Genomic DNA, 19,504 nt, shown 5'->3' on the forward strand with positions numbered 1-19,504 from the left:
TGAAAAGCAAAGCATTTATTTGCAATCTGCACAGAAATGGGTGCTTGGCAGCCATTTGCAAAAGAAGCACCAACGTCTACCCATTTACAGGTTTTTTTAAGCTTCTTAACTAACAGCATGTTAATATTTCATGGGTTCCTTGCCACCTGCCTTGGCATTAGTTGATTGATTACAGTTTGCTCACTACCTGCAGGAGAAATTAACAGGGCACACAATAATTTTGCATTGGCTACTAAAACATTCCACAGCTAGACATTTAACTCTAAATGACCTTGGCCTACTACCCTGTTTCCCCTAAAATAAGACATCCCCCAAAAATAAGACCTACTAGAGGTTTTGCTGAATTGCTAAATATAAGGCTTCCCCCGAAAGTAAGACCTAGCAAAGTTTTTGTTTGGAAGCATGCCCGGCGTCCACCAAACAAAACACCATTGCATGCAGGATTGGTAAATGTACATACCAGTTGTATATGGAAATAATGGTAGTAACAAGAAATTCTTGACAGAAGTCATAGTTTGTCTGGTTTGGTTATGTTGGTTTGTGATGACAACTACTATACAGTATAGAATAAATGTTCAATTTTTTGTTCAACAATAAATGTGAATTCTTCTTTATGGAAAAATAAGACATCCCCTGAAAATAAGACCTAGTGCATCTTTGGGAGTAAAAAATAATAAAAGACACTGTCTTATTTTCGGGGAAATACGGTATCTAAATTTTCTTAACATCGTAGTTATCACGTTCATGGGAGCTTTATAATTAATATAAAACATGGTTACCAAGCCCTTTTCAGACCAGATTCTCCAATGTTGGGAGCAGGATTTACTTTCTTACTGAAAGTCTTATTGTCCTTGTTGGCCTTTCTTAAGCATCTGATTGGCTACTGTATGAAGATGCTGTAATACCATCATTCTCATGCAGCAGCATCCTTCTTACAGGCTTCTTAAGTTGGATGAAGGAGGTCATGAAGTTGAGAAACGTTGCTATACATCATATATCCTTGCAAATTACATTTAGGAACTGAAATGTAAAATTTGTTCCCTTTTTACCAAAAACATAATATGAAATTATTATCGTATATTTTATATACCTGCTGTTGTTTATTAAATTGTTTTTAAAAGGCTACATAGGATTATATTGCAATGCTTTCAAGAAATGTTCAGTTCATGAATCTGCAATTGTGTCATGCTCATATTTTCATGAATGCTACTCAGTTGGTTTCAAAAACTAAATAAATGCATGGAAAGCACTATATACCGTCCAACTCAGCCACCACCTCATAGCATTTTGCTTGTCTGGGGCACTGAATATCAAAAAGCACACTTGCTCTTTCTTTTTCTGTACCAGGAAACCCTCACTTGCAGACATGGAAGATAAGAAAATATGAGGATTATTTCTCATCTTTCCCACAAATTAGATTATAAAATACTATAGAGAGTTATTAAATTGTGTGTGTTGCTTATGGGTTATTGTTGTTTTATTTATTGTTATACTGGAATTGTATTTTAATCTTGTAAGCCTCCTACAGAAGGCATTGTCTTCCAGCACAGTTTGAAGTCTTATTAGTAAATAAAATATAAACAATTCACTTGTCTCCCACATATAAAGGAGTGTTTTTCTACAGTATGCTGCCACAACATATGCACATTGCCTAAAATGATAAAAAGCATATCCCATGCATTAAATCTGTTAAACTAATATCCACAGTTATATAGAATTTATCAATAGTTAATAAAGTCCTACAATTAATTGCCATTTAGGTGGCCTGGGCTACTAAACCCAAAGGCCCAAAATAGTTGTTTTCTGAATTCTTTAAAGAGTCATTGGAGTATAATAATAATAATCTATTTCAAATTTGTTTTTCAGTTAATAAAAAATCTGAAATAGGAAACTGCCTACCAAACAGGATTATTGATCCATTTATTAGCTTTTGGGCCTGAAAAGATATCTGATACAGAGTCTTCACTCAAAAGCAATCCGACATAACCATGCAGTTCAGTAGAAGATATTTTATCCCCTTTGACAGCCATTCAAAGTCCCTGTGCCCTCCACAATTTAATGAGAAGTGGTCATGTTTGGGTCCAGATTCTCGTTGGCTGGGGAATCCCTGTAGTGTCAAAGGTGGATGGAATCTCCCTCGTGGCAGGAAAAATGGAGAGCTGTCATTTTGCCCATTTGAAGCTGGAGACATTTGAAAAGTCTTATAAGGTTGAGCTGACTAAATGTTTACAATTTGCAAACAGTCCAAGATAAAATTATTGATAGTGTCCAGTGTACAGAAAAGATTACACCTCAGAGACAATGAGGAAGTTATGCAAACACAAACTGTTCAGTGGAAGGCATACAGATTTCATCAAGGTGCTGTTTGACTATTCTCAGCCTCTAGATCTCCTTAGGAGATGAAGAGCCTTTGTTGACAAGATTAGTCCTTTCCTGTTTGTATTGTCCTTTTGAGTGAGCCCATCTCACAGCTGGATGCTGGAGAAGTCTCCCCAAACATGCACAATATATTTTATTTAAGATTTTCCTTGATGCACTGGATTGTATCGGGACATCTCCATCAGGACATCTTAGTAATTTAAAATAAAATATAGGATATAAAATATACCCATGTCCATGAACCCCAACTAGAGTGTAATCATATGTATGTACAGTATTAGGTAAAACATGTTCCGGACCTCAGACACAGGTCATTCCCAAGCGGGGACTGAAATTCTTTTGTTAAGAGGGTAAGGTGAGGCCTAAGCACGCATTTCCTTTCACCTCCCCCAGGAATCCTGATCTTTAATAAATAATTATTTTAATATTTTTTGAAACAATCTGTATTCTATTCGGGCTTTGGGGACTTGCACATTAGAGTTGAGAGATTTTGCTGCTGCAGAAGTTGTATAGATTCAATATAATAAATATATATAAATCCATAATTTGCTACAAAGATTTATTTAAAGTTATTCTTTTAGGAAGGGGGCCAATTTCTTGATAACAATAGTCAACCTGTAACCTAACTGTAATGTAACTAAGACATGTATTGTCATGAACATCTCCAATTGAGGACAGAGAGTTGAAACATTCACTTTCAGTGATCAATATGGAGAAACTAGGGCATCCAGGCTCAAGGGTTAACCAGATGCACATCCAAACCGAAGGCTATTGATTTATATACCATATTTTGGCTAAAAGATGGGATATAGAAAGAAAGAATAAACTTTGAAAAAGAGTGCAAAGAGCTGAGTATTCAAATAACACTAAAATCCATTTGTAAAATTACAAACAGTTTTAAAGTATGGTTAAATTAGAAAGTTTTTACTATCCACCTAAACTTTACCATTTAACTGTGATCCTTCCCTGTATATGTAATATGAAACGTGACAGTTAATTTTAGTTATTTTGTAAAAATTGATGCTACAAGAGATGTCAGGTAGTAAAAGAACAGCTTAGTATTTTTCATTGTAAAATAACCCACCTTCCTCTGAGTGCTTAACTGTGGTCTGAGTGATTTCCCTTCGCAGAGAATTTAAGAAGATAACAGAAATTGTTTTAATTAGTCCCAAAATTTGATTCCCAAGCCAGTGCAGCTGGTGGAGGGAAGCCTTTTGTTACCCCCACCGAGTGGAGACCAGACCACGAGGAGGAGGGGCTGCCTTAGTAAGCAACTTGCCCCTCCTAGCTGACTTTGAGCTTTTTGCTAACGTGCCCTTCTGCCTATTAACAGTATAATATATTGATAGCCTAATGAGGCTGGGTAGGAATTCCCCCCCCCCAGAGGGGGGGGGGTCACCTACCCTATACTGTTTGCAAGGGTGAATTGGGAGCTGCGGGCTATAAATTGGCCATCCCACAGAAATCAGCCATAGGTTTACATTTGGTGTACACCTAAGGCACCCCTTTGTAGTGTGGGCCAGGAATGGAAACCCTCACCTGCGTTTATGTAATGGGGGTGAAGGTGAATGGAAATGGTCTTGAAACGGGGAGAGTTCTGGCTCCATAAAATCCTTTAGACTTGGGGCAGAATTATTCATATGTTTTCCTTAGCGGTCACCCTGGAGACATTAAAGTTGACTATATCTGGGGACTCAGGTGTTTTGTCCAGTTTAGCCAAGGGGTACGTCAGCGAGAGCCACTACCTCAGCTTAAATACACACAACCAGGTTCCTGACCCTTCAGTTATATGTTGCAAGTCACAAAGAGTTAATTCAGGTAACATTTTGAGTAAAAGTTGTCTGGTCTCTTATTGCGGTGGTGGGATGGCAAAAGGTTTATTGGCACTGAAGGTCATCTTTATAAGGCATCAAGGTGCATGCTACTCATCCACCTAACTAACTCATTGGGTTTATCCTAGGTTTTATGCCATTTTAAAATGTTATGAGTTATACCCTATTTTTAGTTGAAAGAACACACCAGATAAGCAGAGATAAGCAGGGTCAGTCTGGTTAGTACTTGGATGGGACACTGCCAAAAAATACCAGATGCTGCCGGCTATGTTTCAGCGGGTGGAAAAGGCAAAAGCATCTCCCAACTATTTCTTGCCTAAGAAAACCTCACAAAATTCATGGGGTTGCTGTAAGTTGGCTGATGTTTTGAAGGCACACACACTCACAAATTAATAGGACTATAGTATACAAATCACTAGATATTTAAAATGGGCTGCAATTGAAGAAATGATTAAATATTATTTGTGTTGATCACTACTTCCCACAAGAAAGAGTGACTTTTAGTTTGAACGTGTAGGTAAAATTATATTAGGATTTTATTTATGCAGCAAAAACAGAAATTAAGGGGCCATTTCAGTAAGATAAGAGTCATAGTGGTTATGAGCAATGCCCTTTTGACTATGACATTAAATATTCATTGTCATTGGAAAATAAATATATTACAATCCTGTCAAATTTGACTCCCTTAATAATTTCCTGTTGGAAGTTTTGACAACTATTGCATTTCCTCTAGAGCAAGTGACACTTATACTAGCAAGAAATCATCACATTTACTTCCAAGCTTATTATATTTAAAGACAATATGCATGGAAATAAAGGCTTGGGCTGATTTTTGTGTCATAATTAAGTATAACTGGTCAGATATCTAGCAGATTCTCTCCAAATAATCCTAAGTTTTCCTAAGCACTTTGTTGTCTATATTAAGGAATTTATATCATGTTTCATATTAGCATAAAGTAATATCAATTGTTTTAGTATTGCTAAAGGCCTATCACTAAATAGCCCTGTAAGTGCAGGTTAGTCTTCTAAATGATAATGGCCATACATTCATTGAAATAAAATGATGTTCTAGTAAACAAGTGAAACTGACAGAATAAATTAATTAATTCTCTCACACATATACACACATGTGCACATATATGTACTGGTATGTCAACATATAGTCTGTAGTCAAACTCCTTAATTGTGATGCATTTGCTGAGTTTCCCTCTTCCATCCTCAGCCCTGCTCAGATGCCATATGGTCTACCATGGAACATTTAACTTGTCAGATATAATGGATTGTCCTGGAAGCAGATTTTTGCTTTGAGCACTCGACTCCTTTCTTGCATTTCACTCTCAGCTCCAGGCTGCAGGATGAAAGATTGTGGTGGAAATGCAAAGAAGAGACACACAGTTGATTCCCCTTAAGACAGTGACCTATATGCCACAAAATTTTACCCGCGAACAGAGGCATTATCCTTGTCACTGACCCTAGCAGGCTGCATGTCAGAACCATTTAAATTTGTCTGGACTTAACAGATTGTGCAAATGTTTCAGAAATCAAGTGCTTAGGAATAATAAAAGCTTGTCATTTCAACTTATGCAGCAAGATTGCAGCTCACATTGGCCAAGCAATGAGTATTATTTGTTGTGACCTACATGTAACCTAAGCCGCCTGCTTTGTGGGACTTGGGTGCAATCCACAGATCCCTGCTGTTGCAAAATCTCCATTTATTTCAATGGGGCTTGCATGAATTAACATGCAAGATTCCATGACCACATTTGGAAGCTGTCCTCACTGCCTGAATAAGTTTGTGTCTCCCAAGTGAACAGAAAGTTTAGATCAGAATGTAGACATGTGAGACTGAGAGCATGTGCACATAATTGCAATTTAATATACATTTAATGCTCAGTGTTGGATCAGATTGCCATCTCTCCGGGTTTAAAATCTAAACCAAATCAAGAAAACAAGGGATGAAGAAGAATAAAAATGAAATTTGAGAGAGAGTTCCATATAATGGAAAAATTAGAGGTTTCCAACCAAAATTAAAGTTAGACTGCCACAATATAAACTTTTCATCATGTTCCTATAAGCCCTTGAATGTTCAAAAGCCATTAATATCCAAAAATGATATATTATGTACATAAAAAATAGCCCCAAATTAATTTGGCTATAGTGTAGAAGTAAATGAAAAATAAGCGTATTGGGAAAAACCTTTAGAACTTTTCATTAGACAAAGCTTGCCAGTGGAAGCTTGCTTGAAGATGAGAAGTGCCACTGGAATTGGTATTCAGAATCAGCATTATATGAGATACATTCAGATTTGCTTGTGATAGTGATATACATATTTTTATTTGATGAAATAGTAAATTTCCTTCTATTTTCAATATAAATCCCTGTGGTCACATAGAAAGAACCAAATCTTGTTAGGTCATGGATGCCCTCTGCTGGATAATGATAATTTGAAGCCTTCTGAATTTATTATAAAATATTTCATTGTTTCTCCAACTGACCAATTCCTAATGTTTTTGTTCTCCTTATTTATATTGATAAGTGAGACTGGGTGAAATAAAGACTTTTTTATTTGACCTATTAACTATTTAAGATTAACATGTGGAAAATGTATTACAGGGGGAGACCAACCTGCATGGGGTCTTAGCTGAGGTTGGTGTCTACTTGAGACAAAACATCCTCAGTCTCCCCTTTGTCTGAAACACCTGACTTTATAATAATAATAATAAAACTTTATTTATATACCGCCTTATCTCCCGGATAGGACTCAGGGTGGTTTACAGTCATAAAAGCAACACAAACATTACATAACAACATAATAACACATTATTAAACAAAGTAAAATAATACAATATAACAATAAATAATACTTACATGACCAGATCAAGGGGACGGGAACCATAAACCCAATATATTAAAATGCATCATTTTAGGCTAGGGAAATCTTGTGCAATATATTCAGGCCCAGAAATCGGTGGTAGTCCAATGTAATTACTCAAAAACCTGCCGACACCACCAGGTCTTCAGTTCCTTACGGAAATTGGATAATGTAGGGGATTGCCTGATCTCTTTTGGCAGTGCATTCCAGAGCCGGGGGGCCACTGCCGAGAAGGCTCGTTCCCTCATCCCCACCAGCCGCACTTGAGACGGTGGTGGGAGCGCGAGAAGAGCCTCCCCGGATGATCTCAATGTCTGAGAACAATTTGAGAACAATCCACTATTTTGGTACTGCTCACTCATGACAGTCATATTGTAGAAGGCAGGCCTAGGGAAATTGTCTCCCCCAAAAGCCTATATCCCAAAAAGAGAGCCAACATCCATGTCCATCTTAAGTGCAAGCTCCTTCCAAGCTCTCAGACCCCAGAACCAAAGATGCCATTGCAGAGCCCAACTTTTTACCCAAATGGCACGAAGATGTACATTTTTTTTGTTTTCTCCCCCAAACCTGCCAATGAAACCTATTTAAAGACACAACTCCTCATTCCCCAAGAGACAGCATGGGGAAGAGGGGGAAAATCCAACTTGTATGCAATGGGCAATTAGATGAAACTCATACTGTGCTGAAGGGGGGTAAAAATGCTCATAAAAAGCGCCAAAGGAGGACAGCCAAGACTTTAAGAGCTCTCCTCACATGCCCAGCCTTGGCATGCACACATATCAAGCATATTTCTCTGATCTCTATCCAGAGAGTCTACCAGAAACTCTCCCTCATTGGAAGCACACACTATTGTGTGGTCTTGGGTACAAATTATCTGGATTGTTGCTTTCCCAAAGTATTTTATTCAATCACTTTGATCCAGTGATCCTATTTCAGGGTTTGCCAGGTTTGAACGTATCTTCTTGAAAGTTAATGACCAAGGCAGAATGGGGATTATTCAGGACCAATTTACCTATCTGACCACATCTCCTCATGCCAACCTGCCTGAGTGTTAAGATATTCCAGGGAGGACCTTCTCTCACTGCCCCACTGTTACAAATGCACTTGGCAGCGATGGGAGAAGAGGGCCTTCTCAGTGGGTGCCCTGACCCTCTGGAACTCCCTCTCCAAGGAAATTAAAACAGCTCCTTCCCTGATATCTTTTAAAAAAATAACTGGAGACTTTCCTGTTCAAGCAAGCATTTGATGAAGAAATCTAACTTGAAATAACAGGAAGTCTAACTTGCAGTGAGCTCAGCGAAGTGTGTTACTTGAATTGACAAGTTCCCTCAACAATAGTAACTATTTAAATCAGTGGTTCTCAACCTGTGGGTCCCCAGATGTTTTGGCCTTGAACTCCCAGAAATCCTAACATCTGGTAAATTGACTGGGATTTCTGGGAGTTGTAGGCCAAAATACCTAGGGACCCACAGGTTGAGAACCACTGGTTTAAATGGCTTAAAATATATATATATATATATATATATATATATATATATATATATATATATAAAATAGATAGTTTTATTTGTTATATCTTCTGTTTGATTTGTACTGTTTTAATATATTGTAAGCCATTTTGGGTCCCATTTAGGGAGAAAAGTGGAATATAAATAACTATAATATGTTGACATGCCACCAGTTCTGCTGCTCAACAGTCTCTCTTCCTGAACTAGCTGGGATGGTTGGAGTCTCCTTGGCTTGTGTTTCTTGGTGATTTTAACAGCCATACTGAGATAGCACTATCAGAATTTCATGGCCTCTGTGACAATCGTGGGCTGTTCCAAGTAGTAGCTGGTCCCACCCTAGACCTTGATTTGGAACACCTTCACCAGATATTAGAAGAGGAGAGTGTTTCCCTGTTGATTTTGCTACTCCATGGTATCTTTCTGTGTTATATTTCAGCCATTAGACCTGGAGGCAATATTTTTCAGTGGCACTATTCCTGAGGTGAGCTCAGAATGTGGGCTTGTTATTATTTGTTATTAATTGCAGGTAGTGCCTTTTTGCATTTCTTCCTGACAATGTCCTTGGCTTCAGCATTCTCCTGGGCTTAATGGTTCAGGGTTTTTTTTAACATTATCTTTTAATACTACAGTGATGCTCTTTCAGTTGTATTTCAGCACAATGATTAGTTTAATGTACTTTTTAAACTTTACTGTAATACTCAAATTGTTTACCTGAATAGTTCAAGGTCTGTGCCACAATGTACTACTGGTCTTGTTTTTGCAGGGAAAATTAAGTCATTTATTTGATTTCTCTATTGGCCATCAGGTGATATCCATGTTAACAGTCACCTCTTTGGTTGCTTGAAAAACGTGTTGGCCTCACAATATTGACTCAGTTGTTCTCCATCATCATTTCTTGATCTTGAGTCAAATGTTCTTACAAACTTTGTTTCTGTTAGTTCCTGCCTTTGCAGTCTAATCACGTATGATTAACATAAAGTCCTGTTTTGGTGGCTGATCATTTTCATCCTATAATCCAATATATAACCTTTCAGTTTCTTTTTTTCTGCCTTCGTAGTTGGAGCAAAAACTTGGACTATGCTGTTGTTGATATGTTTTCCAATCTTACTGATATGATTTGGTAAGACTTGCACCATAACCTTGGATAGCTTTTACTACATCTGTCCTCATTATAAATGCCTCCTCATTTCTGTTTAGATTTTCATATTTTGAGTAAAATACTGTGAAACGCTTAGACCAGAGCTGAAGGCCACCAGCTCTGCCCACTCCCATCCAGCTCAGCCTCAGAGACAAATACTGATAGTGCCTGATGCCAGAGAGATTGTGCAAGAGGTTTCTGCCTTGTTAGCATTGTGAACCACCCAATGTTTTTGTGTCAAGTGAAAATAAAACTTCTTGTCAGTTTCAATTATTATCCAGTTTAACGTTAGACCTAATTCTTTTGGGGTTATTTTTGTTTTGTTTGAGGATTTAATTTCTGTTTGTGTGTGTGTGTGTTGTTTTTTAAGGCACCAGGTAGACAGAGAGAAAAAAATGTCTAATTTTATATATCTGTATATTGCATTATAAATGATGGTGTTTTAATTCTTTTTAATATTGACCTTTTGTATTTTTAACTATATTGTAATCATTTTGATTTGCTTTGAGTTCCAGTCTTGGGGTAAGATGGTGTATAAACAGCAATGGTGATTATGATGGTGGTGGTTTTTCTAACTTGATGCTAAAAGATACATATTATAAAATCCAGAAATGCATTTAGACTATATTTCTGTACTCATTTCAGTGAAAATAATCTCCATGTAACTCTTATCAGTCTTTAATGCTGAATAGATACAAAGAAAATTGTGAAATAACATTTCTCCTTAAAATGTGATAAGAAATATATGCCACTGTACAACTCTCATACCATAATCAGATAATGTTTTATGCAATTGGTATAGTTTGATTTTGAAATGGTATATAGTGTGAAAATAGAAAACACAGTGGACTTTAATAATGATAAGCCAGTGAGTTAGTCCATTCAAAAGTTTGTGTTTTGATATCATTTGGAATATTTTGTGTCCAGTAAAGCTATTTGAATGAATGAATGAAAGGAAACAAAAACGGATAGCATACTTTTGAACGAACCACATCAGGCAAAAACAAAAGCCAAAAGAAATTTTCATTTCTTTCTGAGATATGACAGTAAAGATGTCAGTAGATTAATAGGTATAGTTCTTTGATTTATTTCTTCTTCTTCCCTCTTCTTTCAGTTTGTCCATAGCTAGTCTGTGGCTAAGTGTATGGATATAGCGCTATAGTTATACATCTAGTAGTCTAGTGATCTGTTGTATGCATTTACACTTACAAAAGGTTCTTTTAGCATCATTTTTTCAAGGAGAGGACAAATGTTTCTGATGGACAAATTATCCAATCCTGCCAATCCCCTTCTGTAATATTTGGAAGCTTTGCATATGTTCTAGGATGCCCTATTAGTCACTTAACATGGGTCTAGAGTGAAATCCAACAGAAGTCTGCCCTATAACTGGGGTAGGAATTCTCAACAGGAATTATGTCAAGAATAGTTATCTTCTAGATTTCATCTGTTTTGTGTACAACTGAACTAATCAGCTTACCTGTGTGAAGCATATTGAGATTGAAAGAAATGGTGCCCGTTGAGGCTGCGATGGCTTTAGCCAAATAGTTCATCACTGTATTATGTCAATGTCTCCAGGCTGTCAAATATGGGGGTAATTACAGCACGTATGAGGGAGCCACAGTGATGACAATGTTTGTCACGATGGCCAGATGTCAATTAAAATAAAATTTCTCAGTCAAAATAGCAACAAAACCTTTTCTGTGGACCCCTAACCACCTGTACATTTCAGATGGATCCAAAAACATCCAGATTTAGGCATGCACAACAAATTTGGTGGACGTCCTTGCTATTGTTGCTTTCTCCTCCCACAGCTTTTCCCGTTTCCTGGAAACGAGATTTCCCCCAAGTGAAGTGGAGGCATTTTCTGTGAATGGTGGAGGAGGCAGGCAAGTCAATTTCTGCCTGCCCTATTGTTTGTGTCTTAACTTGTATCCAACCTATTGCTTTTAACAAAGAAATCCTGAAGGTCTAAAATCATCAGGGGTTTCTTTTCTCTGTTGAATGCTGCTTCATATTCCAAAGATAAAAAGCAAACTTCTTATACTGAGTAATTTGTTTGGCCTCTGCTTAATCATACTGAGTTTAAATGAAACTTATGTTTTATAATCATTCTGCAATTGTGTTAGTCACAAATGAGACCTGGCTCATTGGTTCTAGGGGTTCATTGCTTTTAGTGGGATATAAAGGAGCTTACTGATAGCCTAGTTTTAACATTTTGTGTTTAATTTTTAGGATTTTAAGGGACTCTTCAGCACTTAGCTTTTTTTTTTTTGCAGGATTAGCAATCCTCAATTTGATAGGGATTCATTAAAATGACATATATATGCACATGCATATCTACCCAGAGTTATATAAGGAGCATTTCAGATTTAAGTGAGACTTTTGCTTAGATTTGCAAGAGTTTTAGCTCTTCTGTAACTTCTTTAAGACTAGGGTTGAAGTAAACAGTTCTTAAGGAGTGAAAGTAAGTAATCTCAAATTGTTTAGAAGAGAATATACGGTTACTGAGAAAATGTAGAAATATAGTTTAGAAGAAATAACATTTCTTTAGCCTGTGGATATAATTGTTTGAAAAATCTTTTGATAGCTACAGTCGTGTTTTCTTCTTTGAACTTTGAGTGAATTATAGGACCATGTTGCTGCGTATTGTTCTCAGTTCTGCATTTACAGTAGTACAATTTTTTGTCCTGACAGATTAAGAATATGTTTTCTAAAAATTGATATTGTTCGTATGTAGTGTAAGGCCATAATCCTCTAAAGTACTCTGTGTCTGAGACAATGCATATTCATTTACAACTGTTGAGAGTAGTAGTCCCTTCATTAATACCACATAGTTAGAAGCAAGCCCTCCATAGACACAACATCTCTTATGTATGAATGTCTAGTGATTCAATTATGAGCTTGCATGCATTGTTTTTCAGCTCTTCTTCATTGTTACTATAGATATATGGAAACAATGTTCAAGCAATTAATGCTTAGATCTTATGTTAGTTCATATCTTTGAATGTCTGCCTAGAATTTGTTGTTAGGTGCCCTCAAGTCATTTCAGATTTACAGCAAGTCTAAAATGAATCAGTTGTTCACAGTGTTTTCTTTGCAATTATTTGCAATTGCCTTCCTCTGAGGGTAAGAGTGTGTGACTAGCCCACATCCATCCCTTGGGTTTCCACAGGCAAGTATGGATTCAAACCCTGATCTCCAGAGTTATAGCCCAACACTCAAACCATTGCATCTTGCTGGCCCTTGAGTTCTGTAATGCACAAGATCCTTGAGTCTTCAAGAATACATTTCAACTGTCTGGAAATTGCGTTTTGCGTTTTGACATACCTTTAAAAGGTATCCTAAATTGGTCAATTACTCTGTGACTAGGTGATGCCTTCATTTTTCTCAGTCAGAAGTACATTGATTCAGCCTGTGCAATCCCTTATATCTGACCCAGCCTGTTTATCATATCTTACACATCTTGTGATTCTAAGCCCATTAATATGTGAAACAACTTCTCTGTCTTCTAGACATTTACCAACAGCAATGTCCTAAAACAGCAATTTGGGCACATTTCATGTTGGAAGAAACTGTCATTGGATAATAGTTGAGAATTACACGTACAAATTAACCACTTCATTGAAAATAATAGACAAGTTTTGTGCTGCTAGGAGCTCATATATACTACCAGAAATTTAGCCCAGCAACTTCACTGTAGTTGTTGTTCAAGCAGTAGCTATATAACCAGTGTGGTTGATTTTGTGTATAAGCAGCAATATGGAACTAGGACTAAAACTTCTGCCACACATACTTGTCATGTTGTAGCCCCATTCACATTATTTGAAGTAACAAGAACAAGAATGAATGCGGTACCTGGGTGCTTTGTAGCTGTCAGACACACTGAATCAGGCTGACATTTAAAAAACTGTCCATCTGGAAGCACCTTTACATTAAATGTGGCTCCATGGTTTTCATTTTCTTTCTTTTTTAATGGCTCTATTAACCAGAACAATTTTCTGATGTAATAGCACATTGCATTTGCAGTGTAATGTTTCTTAGGGAACAATCAATCTTCACTGCTTGTCAATGTATATGCTAGTCTTTCACATTTTGAAAACAACAACCTTCAGTGTTTTGCTACATCTCTGTGTTTTTTTTTTAGCTGCTCTAAGTTATTTTACTGCCCAAGTGATTTAGAATGTTAATGCAATGGCCTTTTTTGAATGTCACAAAACCTAATTTCTAAACCACCTTTTGGAGATTATGTATACAGTTTCCTCTTGTATGTATACAGTTTTCATTTCCCCATTTTTGTCTTTAGCATTGGCTTTAGCACTTGTGTTTTCAGAATTTGCTAAACTATGCTTATATATCCTAGTTTGAAAACCTGCTTCAGATAATGTTTCCAGAGCATGTTTTGGAGGGAAATTCTATTTATTACTAAATAAAGAATTCTTGGTTTAAGTGTAATGACATGCTATAGGTATAGAAAACAAGGAAAGAATGGATGATTGCTTATATGAGTGTTCTTTGGATGATGACTGAAGGGAGTAATTTAGAATTAAACAATTCTTGCATATATGTCTAATATCACATTTTTTCATAATCACCTGGCAGAAAAAAGGATGCTAATCAAGGTGATTAATTACAACGTTCACACTGGCCTCCAACAGACAAAAGTTCTTTTCCCCACCCTGGACCTTCCACAGATATATAAACTTCCCTTGCTTAGTTTCTCCATACCTCACAACCTCTGAGGATGCCCGCCATAGATGTGGGCGAAACATCAAGAGAGAATACTTCTGGAACATGGCCATACATGGAACATGGAAAACACACAACAACCCCAGAAAAAAAGGATTATTGTTGGATTAAAATGCTGTTATAATTTGTGGTTGCAGACTTTATAAGTTTGTGAAAGGAGATGTTCAATATCTCCTTTGAAGATAGCTCCCCATTTGCAAATAGCTGTGCAGTGGATCAGCTGAAAGGTTGCTCAGGGTGTCAGCACAGCTCTCCTTATTACTTAATACCAAAATAGCAACCACTGGAATACCTTACTGTTCTGGTCATTTACATAGATGGAGTTGATGAAGTTTCACACTGATGCTGAACAAGGTCTCCACCAATATCAGTAAAATATCGTGCAGAAGGTCAAGGCTAGGGTTTGTATAGGCTGTAACCAATATTTTGTGTATATTTCCAAAATGTAAATCTCTGAAACTTGTATGTTGACAATTATGAAAAAAAAAATAAGCACAACTAGAGTCTTCATAGGATTTTTTTTTAAAAAAAAAAAAATAATATGGCAGGTTTCCTATCTGGTTCTGGCCATTTAGCCACTTGATTGAAAGCAAAGGAGATGCTAAGAAATAGATCAAAGAAAATTCTGATGGATAAAATGGTAAATAGGCAGTGTAGTTAGAAAATAGGGGGCAGATCATAGAAGAAAAATAATAATGATGCATTGCATTGCAAGAATAGTTTTAATAATGCTGACTCAGACATGATACTATCATTTGATGTCAGCTAGACAGAACAGCAAGAGATCAGTTACACTCTCAGATAATTGGATACTTACTGAACTTGAACACAAAATGAGTAAATACATTTCCAATTGGCTGGAGAGAAGACCAGTAAAACCCATTTCCCATAGACTAGTAATAGAAGGCTAGTTTACAATCTCTCCTGATATTTGGAGGAATGACTAAAGAGGGACTGTAGTATAAAAGCTATCTCCAGAGTTACAAAGGCAGGTCTGTGTATGACAGGATCCCAGTAAAATCACTTTTTATTGCTGATGCTGTTCCTTGCTAGTAAAATTGTAGTAACAGAGAGGGAGAGAGAACCTTCTCACAATATTAAACACTAGAGCTATGTATCTCAGGCCCCATCTACATTGTCATATAAAATTACACTGTCATATAAGATTACTTGATTTGAATTGTATTATATGGCAATGTAGACTCATATAATCCAGTTCAAAGCAGAAAATGGGGATTATCTGCTTTGATAATCTGAATTATATGGCAGTGTAGAAGGGGCCTCAGATGACTTTTTCTGTGGATGCTTCTCTGAGGTATGAGAGATAATATATAGAATTCCTCAATAGATTATTCTGTTATGGTTACTATATACAACATTTTAATTTCTATTCTAAAAAAAATCAAACCTCAAACCCTGGGTTGAATTATTAACAGGTTAATTCTGCACTTTAATTTTCATTTTTTTAAAAAACAACCCCTTCTCTGAGTAGAGTAGCAAAAGCCGAGAGCTTAGTCTGTCCTGGGAGAACCTAAAAGAAGCAACTTATTCTATCTGCCATGATGCTGCTTCCGTCTTTTTGAATGACTGGGCAGGGAAATGGTGGCAGCAGTCAGGAGCACCTGGTCCTTTAGTCGGCATTGGTGCTTTCCCCTCTTTACGGAATGACCCTTGACTTATCCACAGGTCTCATCACAATCTAGTATTTTGGCCACCAAGCATGTCCTTGACTTATACATGAGATCAATGTATTATTGAGTATATACACTAATTTTGTGTTACTACCTTCTGTGTAATGATTAAAAAGATGTATGATTTTTGTATACAATTCCTTGTCTACAATGTAAGGTTTATGATAAGTTATATATCTAGACACTATGTCCACTTCCAAGAGGTGTGTGTGTGTGTGTGTGTACCCCTTTGTTTATATTAATAAAATAACCTAAAAGATTACAAAGGTGCCTGCTCACTCCAATATTTTGAAATTCAAGTGTTTAAGAGTGCTTAAGTGAAGTATTGATGATGAATCATATTTATATTTGGATTGGATTGTCACATTTTAGGTTAGGAAAAAGTATTTAGGATTGAGCATACTTATAGAAGTTATTAAATTTATATTAGTATTATAAGAAGTATTTTTAAATTTTGATTTTTTTTAAATTACGTCTCTTGCTTGATTTAAATAAAATATAGCTTGAGTATCACTTTTCCAGAATACTTGGGACCAGAAGTAGTTTGAATTTCATTTTTTTCCTGATTTTGGAATGCTTGTACTTTATATCTTGGAGAAGGAGCCCAAGTATAAATATATAATTCATTTATGTTTCATATACACCTTATTCAATCCGCCTAAAGGTATATTTATATACAATACCTTTAGTAATCTTGTACATGAAAACACAAAGGTATCATTATCTCAGGCACCCATGTGGACAATTTGGAGTATTTCATATTTCAGTTTTTCACATAAAGGATGCTCTGCGTGTATGATAATTAAGACGAAGAAGAAAGAAGTTGTAATACAGATGTGTCTGTTCTGTACTCCAAAACTGTTACATGGAGCCGAATTAGAACTGTACTCTAGTGAAATTCACATATGACAGTGCTATGTTCATATATCTATAGTTATATATCTCTAACAGTAATCACTTCATATGCTTACTAATTTTTGTTACAGGTCAGTATATTTGTTTTGGTGGGGATTTTTTTAGCTGAAAGGTTTTGAAATTATTTTATTTCAGTTATAAATGAAATTGAAAGTATTAAAAGCATTTTTGAGTAAAAAAAAGTAATCACTTCATGATACAGGCTTATGGCATCATACATAAATTGTTTCCATCCAGAATTGGGTATGATAACTATATTATGGGTATATTTATGTGAGACAATGCAGAGAATGTTGTGGTCATCCTCCAAATGTTTTAGATTTCTGGAAGTAACCAATTCAAACAAACAATCAGTAAAATGAGGGCAATGTACTCCTCACTTCTGTAGTATCTGTATTGGCAACAGGCATTCTGAAAAATTCCAGCTATCATATAGCCAGCTGTATACATTTTCCCTTATTTTTATTTGAACCCTGTAATTGCTAGTTGCTTTCAAAAATGAAATTGCTAGAGAGGCAGTATATGCGATCAAAATTGTCTCAACTCACAAGTTGCCCATGAACACCATCACAACCAACTCAAGATTTCAGAAGAGGAGAGTTGATGTTGAACAGTAACTGTAATTTTGAGTGCATCTATCTATACTGGTGAATTAATGCAGTTTGTTACCACTAACTGTGTTTTCTTCTTACCGTGGAATTTGGGAGTTGGAATTTTACAAGGTCTTTAGCCTTCTTGGTCAAAGAGTGCTGATTTTTCACCAAACAAAAAATCTCCCATGATTCCATATGATTGAGTAATGGCAATTAAACAAGTGTTGAATTGCATTAATTTGACAGTCTGGATGCACCCTTTGTTTCCTGTCATTTTCCTATATGGGTTAAAATTTATGCTGAGATAGATATTCTAAAATGGAGAAGTCACATCAAATGTTTGTTGACCATCAAGGTCAGTTTTGAAGCCAAACTGATGCAGCAAACTCTGCATTTCAGATCATTTATAATTGTATCTGGATTTTGCAGCTTGTGCTCAACTCTCACAGAATTTAAGATGTAAGATCAACATGAGCATGCTGTAGCCAAATCCCTCACAACAATAGCACTTCTTCCATTTCCCTCAACAGTCAGAGAAGAGATGCCCTGTACACATTATTTTCCATGACAGAGTAAAGACAAGGTGCCCTATCTTTCAGAGCAAAGGGAAAACATTATGTGTGAGAGTTAGATGACTTGCATTTATCCTTTGCTAGTTGCTTAAATTTTCTACTTAATTTGATTAATTTTCCAAAGCACACCATGGAGAAACAACTGGCTTCTTCATTGAGTGATTGGAAATCCTATACTGCTTCCTTTTTCCTTTCTGTTTTTTTATACTGTAAATCTCAAATGCTTGCAAATGCGAAGTAAGCAATCAATTGAGTTCAATTTCAATAAGCTTCCTTTTTCTTTTCCCATTTTTTGGTGTGCTTATTGCATGTATGGATGTGAATTATGTCTTGGAAAAGAACCTTTTCTGTGCATATATTTTGGCTGGCATGCATTCTGTCCTCTCATTTAATTTGGAAAGGTATTAGTATTAATAATATATTTCCTTTGAATCATGCCGAAGGACATGTCTTGTGTTTAAATTTGCCAGTGCTGTGGCCAGTTCTCTGGTGAAACTCTGATTTGATTATCCGTTTGTGGTAATAAAAAGATAGAAGTTTCACGTTATCTGTTTGTATGATATTGGTCCTCCTACTGGGGAAAACAATTGAATATTAACAATATATGTCATTGGCCATTATTTTATTATCTCACTCCTATGCTTACAGAAAATAAAAATAATAATGAGTTTTTTTTTAATGGAGAGCAGTATTCCACACAGTGAAAGACCTGAGCGATTAATGCTACCCTTATGCCTCTTTTGAGTAGTTGTAGCCATGGGGCTTGGCACTGCCACCATTGTCTTTGTGCCAAAAAATATCCGCAGCGGCTGCCGCATTCTAGTACTGGAGGGTTGTCTCGAAAATTCCGCAGTGAATGCGTCGAGTTTCTACATTGCTGTAGAAAAAAATCATCATTTTTTTTTTTTAAAAAAACAGAGCTCCCTCCCACAGTCTCTTTAAAAATAAACAATCATTCATATCAACCCAGTTAAGAAATACACATCCCAGACTGCTGGGTTTGAGCAGCACCTGAGAATGATGTATATTGTAACATAAGTGTAGAAATTCTGGGTGAGCTTTTTAAAAAATCATGCACACAAATAGTTACTTAAAGAGCCTACTCTAGCATATTATCAACACTCTTTCAAATTTTATTATCTGAAACAAATGTGCCAGTGAATTTTAAGCAGAAAATCAACATAAAGAGTGTAGCTAATTTTAAATGGATGGGTTTTTTTTATAAAGGAATTTTTTGCTTCACAAATGAAATGCCCTT

At 36.3% G+C, this 19,504-nt stretch overlaps 1 protein-coding gene across 20 annotated transcripts in view; it reads left to right on the forward strand.

Annotated features, from left to right (window-relative positions):
* Window positions 1–19,504, forward strand: part of tcf4 (transcription factor 4) — a 378,409-nt gene that overhangs the window by 165,468 nt on the left and 193,437 nt on the right. For 2 of the 20 annotated variants that reach the window (XM_062974272.1, XM_062974269.1), the window contains exon 2: window positions 11,541–11,615. The exons of the other annotated variants lie outside the window; for them this stretch is intronic. In XM_062974272.1, the coding sequence (XP_062830342.1) occupies window positions 11,600–11,615 (16 nt within the window). In that variant the 5' untranslated portion in view covers window positions 11,541–11,599. The remainder of the gene's footprint in view (window positions 1–11,540; window positions 11,616–19,504) is intronic. 20 annotated transcript variants of the gene reach the window in all.

The sequence above is a fragment of the Anolis carolinensis genome, chromosome 2, assembly GCF_035594765.1.
Source record: "Anolis carolinensis isolate JA03-04 chromosome 2, rAnoCar3.1.pri, whole genome shotgun sequence".
In the NCBI taxonomy this organism is placed as follows: Eukaryota; Metazoa; Chordata; class Lepidosauria; order Squamata; family Dactyloidae; genus Anolis; species Anolis carolinensis.